Here is a 12,155-nt window from a genome sequence, read left to right on the forward strand (position 1 = left end):
GTTTTCCACATTGCTGAATTTTCTGTGTAGGTAAAAAAATACTGGAAATGATCAGATTTAAACGTAGTTATTCGGTATGAAATAGGACTTGCGGTTTAAAACAGAAACACTACAGAGAGTAATTAGTTGTGGCAATGTAAATCATACCAAAAAGTAAGGCATGTAGAAAAGAACGAACAAATTGAGCATAAGTTAAATTTAAAAATCCAAGGCATTTTGTTTTGAGGCATCTTTGAGCTCGCCGAGCAGACACTAGAAGCAAAACTCCCCTCCTGGGATGGAAAAATTTATGGGCAAGAAGTTACGGTCACAATTAAATGGTGGCGGACAAGGCCAAGGGGGATTTGGTCCCTTTATGAGTCTTTTGATGGATGAACGCGTGGGGACGGCAACCAGTAGGCAACAGAACAATGTGGGAAGGGTGATAAAGAGAGGAAAGAGCATCGCCATGACAGAAGCGTTGGCTAGAGCAGAGACAATGGCTGGGTTCACCAGAGAGAGGGCTCCCTTCCACAGCACCTGTTTATGATCATATAAAAATCAGGTTGTGCGCATTTTCCTATTGAACTTCTTTGTGAAATAAACTTTTATAACAGTAAAAAAAAATAAAATAAAATTCAAACCTGACCACCGCAATTCCTCTGCTTCAATGGCTTCCAACTAATCTCAAAATTCTGACTCCCCGACTTGGCCCACTAAGTGCTCACAGTAGGACCCCTCCGTGGCTCCAGCCCCTGCGGCCACAGGGCCTGTAACCATCTCCTGGACCACATCCTCCTCTTTACCTCAGGCTAGCTGATTTCTCAGCCTTCCAGAATCTTCTGGGGGAGCCCCCCACCCAAACCTGCTATCTCCTCCCCTCATTCTCAGGCACAACACTCCCCTTTACTTCTCCTTCTCTCAAGCTGACATCCTTTTGTTTATGAGTGACTCTGCCATATAACCAGGGAACCCCAGCTCCTAGCTCAGTGCTGAGCCCAGAGGGGCTAGTCCCCAGAGGCTTATTTAGGCTTCCCACAAAGATTATCAAAACAGGAGCTTATCCGCACAATGACTATGAGCCACATATGAGCCAAGATTAAAGGCCCCATAAACCCTGAACACACGAAGGGTCTCAATAGAACAACTGATTAACTGAGGGGCTTTTCGTGTAAATCACTCCCCCTTGGAAACCCAGCTCTAGATTATCTGGGACATTTTCTCTTCAGACAGATGGTTATTTCCTTCAAAGTGGATGAGGAAATTGTTCCTGAGAGCTTTGGAAGACCGTCATGAAGGAAAACTCCAGTTGTTAAGCTCCCTGGGATTAATGCCTTTTGTCCCTAACTAAATAAAATAATTATATTAACCGAGGATGGAGGGCGGCATGGAACAACCCTTTCAGAGAGTGACAGTAACAATCAGGCAGCACTCCCTTTATCTGCAAAATCTCACAAGTGTTCTCGTGGTTCCTTCCAGGTCCCAGGTAGGTCTGTGCTGTGCTGCTCCCTCAAAAGCAAGACGTGGAGTGAGACTTGCTGCGCCAGTGGGCTAGGAGGCGGATGTGAGGTGTGCCCTTTCCGGCGGAAGCTTTAGGAGCCCACGGGTGCCTCCCAGGGCCCTCGCCCTGCCCTGCTGGTTATAGAAGCATGTTTCTAGGCAGAGCCTCACGGGTCTGGGTCCCTGAGTGACAGTAAAGAGCAGAACCCCCCATCAGTCAACACTGGATACATAGCATTAGTGGGAAATAAGACATTATTTTTAGCCACTGAAATTTTTGATCGCTCCTGACCGCGACGTAATCCAGCCATTCTGGACTGACACCGTGAGCTGACCTGTCACTGGCAGCTGCAATTGTAAATGGCCGTTAGGCTCCTATCACAGACAGGAGGCTACAGGCCCTCAGACGGTGGAGGCTGGAGCCCCACACCCATGAGGAGGTGAGGCCAGACTCTCAGCATCTTCCAACCAACAGTTACTCATGGATATGCATTATTTGTCAGACACTGAGCTAAGTGCTAGGGATACGGCGGACCGTTGCTAGAAAATTCCTATGGACGCCGTGAGGAGGGGCCCCCTGGCAAGCTGAACAAAGTCAGGAAAGCAGCGAGGTAGCCGGCAAGGCGGAGAGGAAAGGAGAGATGGCCTGGGCCTCAGGAGGAGCAACTCTGCATGTGGACAGGACAGTACGGGTGACTCAGCGATCAGACCGACTCCTACAGGCACTCTCCCAAGTGCTTCCCGTGCGGTCACACCCTGTGTCCTCACAGCGCCCTAAAAGACAGGCCACACCATTGCTGTCATTTCATAAGCAAGGAAAGTGGCAGGAAATTGGAAGGAAGGAAGGAAGGAAGGGAAAGAAAGAAAGAAAGAGAAAAGGAAAGAAAAGAAGGAAGGAAGGAAGGAAAAAAAGAGAGAGAGAGAGAAAGGGGAAAGAAGTTAACTAGCACCCCAGCTAAACTGAAAGGCAGGAAAATTAAGAACACATACACTAGAGGGGTGCCTGGGTGACTCAGTCAGTTAAGCATCCGACTTTGGCTCAGGTCATGATTTCATGGTTCCTGGGTTCGAGCCCTTCGTCGGGCTCTGTGCTGACAGCTCAGAACCTACAGTCTGCTTCGGATTCTGTGTCTCCCTCTCTCTCTGCCCCTCCCCACTCATGCTCTTTCTCTCTCTCTCTCTCCAAAATAAACACGAAAACAACTTTTTAAAAAAAGAACACATACGTTAGAAATTAGGAATGGTAGAGTGTTGCCTTGGCAGAGTGGAGACCAGCCCTCTGGTTGGAGGTATATGTAACACACCGACTTACTGTGACCTAGGGAAGGCTGCCAAAGATGACTTCAACAAAGGCTATGGATTTGGCTCGGTCAAAGTACGTCTGAGAACTAAGTCTTGTAGGGGAGTGGAATTTTCTACTTCTGGTCATGCTTACACTGACACAGAGAAAGCGTCAGGCAACCTAGAGACCAAGTACAAGGTCTGTAGCTACGGACTTGCCTTCACCCAGAAATGGAACATAGACGATACTCTTGGAACAGAAATCGCTTCACAGAATAAGTTGGCTGAAGGGTCGAAACGTACTCTCGATACCGTATTTGCACCGAACCCAGGAAAGAAGAGTGGGAAATTGAAGGCCTCCTACAAGTGGGATTGTTTCAGTCTCGGCAGTAATGTTGATGCAGATTTTTCTGGACCGACCATCTTTGGCTTTGGAGGTTGGCTTGCTGGCTCTCAGACGAGTTTTGACACAGCCAGATCCAAACTGCCACAGAATGGTGTCGCCCTGGGTTACACAGCTGCCGACTTCTAGCTGCACATGCATGTGAGTGATGGCCCTGAATTTGGAGGGTCTGTCTACCAGGAGGTTAATGGGAAGATTGGAACATCAATAAACGTTGCTTGGATGGCTGGCAGTAACAATACCCGGACTGTAGAACTTCTCTATCTGCTACAGGAAATAAGACGAGCCCGACCGGACTGGGTTATACTCAGACCCTTGGACCAGGAGTCAAACTGACCCTACCAGCTTTCACGGACAGAAAGAACGTCAATGCAGGAGGCCACGAGGTTGGGCTGGGATTTGAATGAGAAGCCTAATGTGGTTTTGAGGAAAGCATCTGATTTGTCCTTGGAGGTGAAGAGAACCCACTATGTTCTGGCCTTAAAATTCTTCCGTGAAATTTCAAAAGTGTGAACTTCTCATTCTTCCAAAGAATTGCAATCCTCCCCACACTGAAGTGTAAAGATCGCAAGTGCGTTGTAAGGAAGGAACTTGAAGGCGTGCCCGAAGGTTGTCCTACTTGTGCCGCATTGCAGGTGATTTCCACTGTGTTATTTTATTTTATTTATTTTATTTTAATTTCTATTTGAATTTTTTTTAATGTTTATTTATTTTTGAGAGACAGAGAGAGACAGAGCACAAGCTGGGGAGGGGCAGAGAGCGAGGGAGACACAGAATCCGAAGCAGGCTCCAGGCTCCGAGCTGTCAGCCCAGAGCGTGACCTGGGGCTCGAACTCACGAACTGCGAGATCATGACCTGAGCCAAAGCCGGACGTTTAATGAACTGAGCCACCCAGGTGCCTCTCCTCAGTGTTATTTTAAATGTGCTCATCAGGGAAACTGTGGTGACTGTTACAAAGGAAATGACCTGAGCCTCCAGCTTGTACATCACAGCCTACCTGCCCCACACCACTTTTTCATGACCTTTGGATATACTGGTCTCTGTGCTGTGGGAGAATCTTTGGTTTTCCGTCAGAGTAAAATAAAATAAACCCATCACATTTGGAACATAATCCATCATCTGACTTCCTAGGGATGGTTTTCTTTCTCTTTTTTAGCATTTTTTTTTTTTTTGTATTTTAGAAAGAGAGAGTGCAAGAAGGGGAGAGGGGCAGAAGGAGAAAGAGAGAGAGGGAGAAAGAGAAGAGAATCTTAAGCAGGCTCCATGCTCAACATGAAGCCCGACACGGGGCTCGATCCCACGACCCTAGGATCATGACCTGAGCTGAAATCAAGAGTCGGACACTCAACTGACTGAGCCACCCAGGCGTCCCTGGGAATCTGGAATTAAAAAGGGGGAAGGAAGGCCTGCAGCAAAATGTGACGGCCGACACCCAGCCATGGGTGGTACCATTAGCTGACGGAAGTTGCCGGGTGCCCAGCCAAGGGATCAAAGGTATGAAAGGGGGATCAGCCGTTCCCACCTCTGGTACATGAGCCAAGACCGTAACTCCTTGACCACGGGTCTCTCTGCTGGCCCATGTGTGCCCAGCTTTGTGGTTTGCTCAAAGACATAAGTTCATTCCTCCGTTAACTCCTTCACAAAGCCTCTGGGGGCACCTGCCACGTGCACCTGTGTGCTCTGAGATACAATAATGAATAAACTGGTGTTGTGACTGCCCCAAAGGAGCCTTTCTTTCCAGTGGAGAAAACAGACCCAACCTGGGGGTGAGAGCCCCCGGGCAAAACCGGGGTCCCTCATACACATCTTTGGCAGAAAGAAGCCCAACGCTTGTCCCCCAAACGCAAGCTATGGCGAATCACACCCTGTGGTCATAAAGGGAACGGGGTGGGGGAGGAGACAAAGGGGCAGGCATCCGTGGTCACCAGAGGGTGACCGGACCTGCCTGTGAGGTAGAGAAGGAGCCAGAGAGTGAGACGGCTCCTCCCTACTCCACAGAAGAGCCACCTCAACCCAAGATCGTAACAGGCCAAATGCTGGGCATCACGTGCTGTCTGGGATACCTGTTTCCCAAGTTCGGCACATACAGCTGCACCACTGCACCTGCGCGTTAGTTACTGAGAGCTCAGCCGTGAACTTCTGAGTCCACCTATACCAAAGAAGAAAATTGTATTTAACCTGCCCGAGTTAGCTCATCAAATTTTGACAACCAGTCTTCCTCAAAAGCCTGAAGAATCTCTTTGACCTGATCAGAAGGGACCACTTAAAGTTGGCAAGCAAAACCACCCAAAACTTGAGAAATGGGTGAAGAGTCAAAAAGTGAGTATTACACCGTAGCACATCTCTTTAGCTTTTTGAGATGCTTAAAGTCAATGGGCTTATACATGTTCGCGTCAACATGAGATTTTACATAAATCACTGAAACTTTTCTGCTTTACTTACTCATCTAAAGAAATTCCCCAGGTTGATGACTCCAGTAGAAACAAACACAGAGGTTTGTAATGACTCTACCGTGACATTTGGAAGCACTTTTCTGAACATTGAACTTGCCTGAAGTCCTGAGACAAAATACAAAATTTTATTTTCCATTCTATTTCTTTTCTGCCAAGGTACAGCGATAAAGTTGAATTTATATACCCATTTTCACCAACTCATTTTCCTTTTTATAATTTTAGGGCTAACTGTACTATAGAAAATCCAACCGAAATTTATAACTAACATCGGCCACGGTTGCTTGCTAAGAGTCCAAGAAAACTCATAAAAAAAAAAAAAAAATCACTCCCTTTCAAATGCGAAATGTCTAAGTTACCACGGCAATCATGAAAGCTATAATCCACAAACCAGCAGAATATTTATGCTTTAAGTGGGTATTTATAGATTTCTATAATATCGTGCTTACTTGGTGACAGGTTCCACACTGTACACTTGAAGGTATATGTATAATCGTCTCATTTGCTCATCGCAAGGACCCTATAACATAGGTACACAGCTGCATTATTCCTGCTTCACAGTTGGGCAAATAGAGAGGTTGAATAGCTTGTTCCAAGGTACACAGTGTGGAATTAATAGAGGCAGATTCAAACCCAGCAGGTCTGGACAGAGAGTATGCACCCTTGACTACCATACTAAAATTGTCCCCTTGCTGACCATAACCTAAAGATCTATACACAGAAACCAATTTGGTGAAAGTGGCTGGATTCAGTCAAATAACAAAGTTAGGTTTTCTTTTTCTTTTCTTTTTTTTTTCTAACGTATATTTATTTTTGAGAGAGAGGGTGTGAGTCAGAGAGGGGCAGAGAGAGAGAGAGGAGGACCAGGGCTCCAAAGAAGGTTCTGGACTGACAGCACTGAGCTCGATGCAGGGCTCGAACCCACAAACCATGAGATCATGACCTGAGCCAAAGTCTGATACTTAACTGACTGAGCCACCCAGGTGCCCCTTCTTTTCTTTAATATCACTTATTCCCAGGCTGTTTGGCTATAAAACCCATTTCAGACTTAGCATTTCCAAAAAACTAATTCACATTCTACCCCCACGTCCTATTTCCCACTTTATCTAGTAACTGCTATGGAAGAAGAAGGAAGAGGAGGAGGGGGGGAGGAGGAGGAGGGGGAGGACGGAGAGGAGAAGAAAGGGTAAACATATTGCAAACCATTTACTGCACAAAGTAATTTTACTTCAAGTCTCAAATTAGAGAAGCAATGAAAAAGAAAACCTGTCATAGCTCCAAATCAAAAATAAATCAAGTCACATTAATGAAAGACGGTAACAAAAATACACTCAAAGCATGTTCTGTTTGTCGGGAAGATGGTTCACACAGACTCCAAGCAGCCCCCAGTGGCTCAGCACTCCAGCGTGCTACAATTAAGGCGAAGGACAAAGCATCTTATTATATCTAGAAACCAGACAGCTAGGCTCATATGTGACATTTTTCCTAATTAAGGTATAGGCAAGAAAACCATTATGTGCAAGAAACCACTTTGATACTTGGGAAGGGGATACCTGGGAAAACAGGAAGTGGAGAAAAAGGAAAGAGCAAAGGTGACAGAAAAGAACAATGCTAATTCACAGCTAAATATTCAAGATTTTTTTTTTAATTTTTAAAAATGTTTATCCACTTTTGAAGGAGAGAGAGAGAAAGAGTGCAAGTGGGGAAGGGGCAGAGCGAGAGAGGGAGACACAGAATCCCAAGCAGGCTCCAGGCTCTGAGCTGTCAGCACAGAGCCCGACACAGGGCTCGAACTCACAAACCATGAGATCATGACCCGAGCTGAAGTCGGAGGCTTAAGTGACTGAGCCACCCAGGTGCCCCTAAATATTCAAGATTTTTTTCAAGTTCTGCCATACTATTAAAATGTGTCCTCTCAGGACAACCTGAATCCTGAAGCAGAAAGGAAGAAAAAGGTCCACCTGTGCCCCCCCCCCCCCGAAAAAGCACCCAACAACCATTGCCAAGGTAGAGATGGGTTCCACGGCAGGCTAGGCAGCACTCGTGAAGAAGCTTTCCTAAAATGCCAGCCTCGCCGGAAGCAGCCAGCCACTTCCTGGCAAACGGATGAAAATAGAGGGAATAAAAATTGCAATTCTGAAGACAGAGCTACTTGAGTTCCCTTAAAAAACTATACAAATAGATACAGAGAGAACATAGATCACCTCGGTTAATTCTCACAACATCTCATTACCACCAGTTCTACGGATAAGAAGCCAAAGAACAGAGAGGCTCAGTAACTTCCCCAGGATCGCACAGTCAGTAGGTGACTCCAACCCTCGTCTTCCTGACACACCATGCGTGGTGTTATTCTTGGGTTTCATCCCACCCACTAAAAAATAACAACAAGGTTGCTTCATTTCACAAATGTAAGAGTCATCATGAATATTTGTATCAGTCTGAAAAGCCACAAGACTTAACAGGAGACAAATACTTGAGGACTCAGACTCTAACAAAGGGTAAATCTGCAGTTAGTTTCCATTTAAAAAGATAGGTCCCAGGGGCGCCTGGGTGGCTCAGTCGGTTGACCGGTTGACCCTCCGACTTCGGCTCAGGTCATGATCTCTCGGTCTGTGAGTTCGAGCCCCGTGTCGGGCTCTGTGCTGACAGCTCAGAGCCTGGAGTCTGCTTCAGATTCTGTGTCTCCCTCTCTCTCTGCCCCTCCCCTGCTCACACTCTGTCTGTCTCTCTCAAAATTAAATAAACATTAAAAAATTTAAAAAAAAAATAGGTCCCTGTGACCACGCCCCCAAGTCTGGGGACTCTCTGCCCCTGGGCAGCCCATGCCCCTCACAGTGGGGATGAAGGCCTGTGTGCGGGCCGTCCCTCCTCCCTGGGTCTCTCTCCAGGCCTCCCCACGCTGGCCCTACTCTCGGGACAGGCAGACACCACAGGAGGAAGTGGATTGGGAGGGTATTTTAGGAAGTAGAACAGAGCTTTCAAAAGGACTACGCTCATAATAACAGACAGGCTCTAGAAAGCTAACAAGCACAGCTGGCTGACTTTCCCCAGAGAACTTCCTCTGCCTGCAGCGCACACGTCTGGAGCCAGTCATCCAAGAAGCACACGGATCTCATTTTTTCTCCTTCTCTGTGAATGAAGAAATTAGTCACCTGTGAGATTTGAAAATCCACATATCAGAGAGTGTACCTAGATGCCTCCCTATCTCCTCTGGCTGGGTCAAGGGCATTGAGACAAACAAACCGCGGCTAGCGAGGTCTTCCTCTCGGACGATCACTTCCAGTCAGTGACACGACCACCGACAGCACAAAGATCCTCTTTAGAATTTCTGACACGGCATTTTGTACCACCACGATAATTTTGAAAGCCAGGTATCATTTTCTCTCTGACGATCCCGCAAATCAGAAGAGGAAACAAAGCAACCAAGGTGATGCGTCCATTTCTATGCTTAGGTTAGACATATCTCTTTGGTTGAGCTATCTCCGGTAGGTCTATAAATCAATCATACTGACTTTACTTAAACTGAAGAAGTGAACTAAAAGGGCTGGTCATGCATATGAGCAGAGTCACAAATCTCTGCCGGCTATAACTCCCCTTCCTTCCAGGTGTAGCCCAGAGTCTCCAGAGATTCCTGAGCGGGTCCCGCCCCTCTCTGTCATCCCACATAGGGCTTCCATGGACGCTGTGGCCCCAACACACTCCCCTGCCCACACTTGGCGTTTCCTCCAGCCTCCTACATGCGCTGACTTACCAGGCAGACCATCTGGACCCTTCATCCAGGCCCCCCAACGTGGCTTCCGGGTGGGCCCAAGACAGGTCACTATAAGCCTTTCCAGTGAGAGGCCAGCCCCCGATCACAGGCGGCAGACAGACAAGGAGGGCACAAAGCCTGTGCCCAAAGGCCGCATAGTACCCGCTGGTGTGGTGAGGGGCCATCTTGGGTGCCAGGAGACACACACACAAAGCCCTCTAGGAGATTATGGTCACAGCGCTCAGCCATGGGGGAGAGCCTGTTTCCAAGCAAGGTAAAACTTGACTGTACAGAAAACAGGGAAAACACAGACAGCAAAGAGAAGCCCGTCTTCCTGGCTGGAGATGCAGCCTTGGTGGTAACGTCTGTCCCCATCTACTCACTGGGAGAGTCACTGGACAGGCGGGCCGCTGGGGTTCTGATGCAGGTCCCATTGGCCCAATAAAGTAGCTCTCCCCACCCACTCTCTACCCCCCTCTCCCAGGAAGAGAGGGACGGGAGCACACAGAAAGGAGAAGAGAAGGCATGGTTAGGCATGAAATCGCTACATCTCCAGAAACGCTCCATTGCCCCTGGGACGCTCCACATATGACCCAGTGTTTACACTCCTTGCTGTCAATAGACAGAGTCCAGTCCTCAGTCACACTGGCAGGAATTCGCACTCCTTATCTACCAAGATAGTTCCCTTCCCAATATAAAACTGGCCTCAAGGCGCCATTAAGCGAGACCCATATACAGGCCCAAACAACCATTTCGATCCCCATCTCTTCTCCCCAGATCGCGTCACAGAAACAACAAAAGCGAGTACATCTCAGTTCTTCTGGAACTTGCCAGATGCATCTCTTGAAGCAGAAGCTCATTCCCCTTCTGACCGACACACGGTGTGGGTGAGCGGGGGGGGGGGATGGCCTGCATCCTTTCTGCTGAGGGTTAAGACCGGCTTATCGGTGTCCGGAGGGCAAAGTGATGTCAGCAACTTCTACAGCAAAACCACCCCGCAAACAATGTGTCGGGAGCTAGGCCCGACTTTGCAGGCTGGGAGGCCCTTCTATGAAACAAAAGGTGTGTGTCTGCACGTGAACTAGTTGAAGATGATCGTTAAAAAAACTCCACTGGCTCCGAGAGGCCAATCCACGAATCCACCAAAACACCACAAAAAAAGAAACAGCTTGCGAATGAGACCAAGAACTCGTCCTTTGAACAAACTAAGAAAGTTGTTACAATTACTGAGCCCAATGACTTTTTTCGGTATTTGAAATAAGACTGCGTAGAAAGAAACGGGATGCTGTTCTCCCGTCATCCCTTTGGACGGACAATCAAGGGGAAAGGTCAGTTTAAACTGAGTGATAAGCCTTGACGCAGGAAACAAGACTTGAGGTAGTTGCAAGTGAACCAGACACAGAGTGTGCCAAGGGTACCCCGCCTCGAGCTTCGTTTTTAGGAGCAGTTCCTGGCTTGGTAACGCACGGAGGCCAGGGGCACCCCCATAGAGATGACAATTGATCCAGGCTGTCCTGTCCAGCCTGACCAACAGGACTGGCTGCAAGCATTCATTGCATGGGCTCCACCCCCAACCCCCATAGCCCCTCACCTAGTGGAGCCCGACAGGGTCCCTCCCGTTCACTGCTATCACGAGAACCCCTTCTCCAGAAAACTAGGTAATCAATCAAAGGATACACCTACAAGAAAAGTTAAAATAAATAAATAAAAGAAAGCACAGGCCATGTCAGGCCAGCGTTCTAAATACCCACAGCAGGGTTTTTAATTCTGCTTCAGTAGAATAACTTATGACTTAGGTGTGGCAGGTCTGAGGATCCTGTTATCAGGGAATCTTGGCATGTTCAGGACCCAACGTGGCCATCGAGGCCAGCAAACCCAAACATCAGTGAAAAAAATACCACAGGTATGCTTGCGGTTGAACTGCATTTCCCCAAACAGGCCAGGGGTATGATGTCCAGGTTTTATTTTAACCGATTCTGAGAAAAACAGCAGCCTCAAACCTAGCAGAGGGAAAAAAGCCATGTGTTATGGTTACCCAAGAACACACGGTTAGATGCTATAAAATGATTAAGCGCTAGAACGGGGAAAGCACACAAGGTAAGAGTTCTGGGAATTACCTACCCCCTGTCCTGGGGGGAGCAAATCACCACCCAGAAAATGTCAGCGCGACTTTCTTGCATTTAGAAATGCTCTATACTTGGAAGCTTGCCTTCCTTTGTGCTTTTCATGGGTAAAGTAATATTTTACAAAGGAAATTAGCGAGCAGTCATAAAGAGCAAGGAGTGAAAGATTTATAAAGGTTCACGATGGTAATGAACTCACGGTTTCAAAAAAGACACTCAGCGTATCAAAGTTCTATAGCCTTAAGTAAATGACCACTCTGACTTCACGAAAAGAGGAAGGGACTCCCCTGAAGCAGATGCCCGATACCCAGCCCACAGGGGACAAACCTACCCGCTCCACCAGCTCGTCTGTGCCGCTCAGTGAGGTATTGGATCTTTCTAAAAGTATTTTTAGTGTTTATTTATTTTTGAGAGGGAGACAAAGTATGAGCCGAGAGGGGCAGAGAGAGAGACACACACACACACACAGAGAATCTTAAGCGGACTCCAGGCTCTGAGTTGTCAGCACAGAGCCTGACACGGGGCTCGAACTCACAAACCGTGAGCCGAAGTCAGACACTTAGTCAACTGAACCACCCAGGAGCCCCTAATGGATCTTTCTATGCCTGGTTTCCACCCTTTTGAAACAACACTGGTGAAAATACCCAGCTCAGAGATTTGTTAAGGG

At 47.6% G+C, this 12,155-nt stretch overlaps 2 protein-coding genes and 1 pseudogene across 2 annotated transcripts in view; 2 read left to right on the plus strand and 1 right to left on the minus strand.

Moving 5' to 3' along the window:
• PPP1R14C (protein phosphatase 1 regulatory inhibitor subunit 14C) overlaps positions 1 to 12,155 on the minus strand; it is an 88,169-nt gene that overhangs the window by 52,230 nt on the left and 23,784 nt on the right. The gene's annotated exons all lie outside the window — the stretch shown is intronic.
• Positions 290 to 795, plus strand: LOC124527956 (small nuclear ribonucleoprotein G-like). The gene is made up of 2 exons (XM_047101249.1): positions 290 to 459; positions 747 to 795. The coding sequence occupies exons 1-2, from the start codon at positions 290 to 292 to the stop codon at positions 793 to 795; spliced, it is 219 nt and encodes a 72-aa protein (XP_046957205.1).
• LOC124528346 (voltage-dependent anion-selective channel protein 3-like) lies at positions 2,720 to 3,579 on the plus strand (annotated as a pseudogene).

The sequence above is a fragment of the Lynx rufus genome, unplaced genomic scaffold (assembly GCF_022079265.1).
Source record: "Lynx rufus isolate CCGP_SWC_20201006 ecotype Redwood Valley unplaced genomic scaffold, mLynRuf1.p SCAF_6, whole genome shotgun sequence".
NCBI lineage: Eukaryota > Metazoa > Chordata > Mammalia > Carnivora > Felidae > Lynx > Lynx rufus.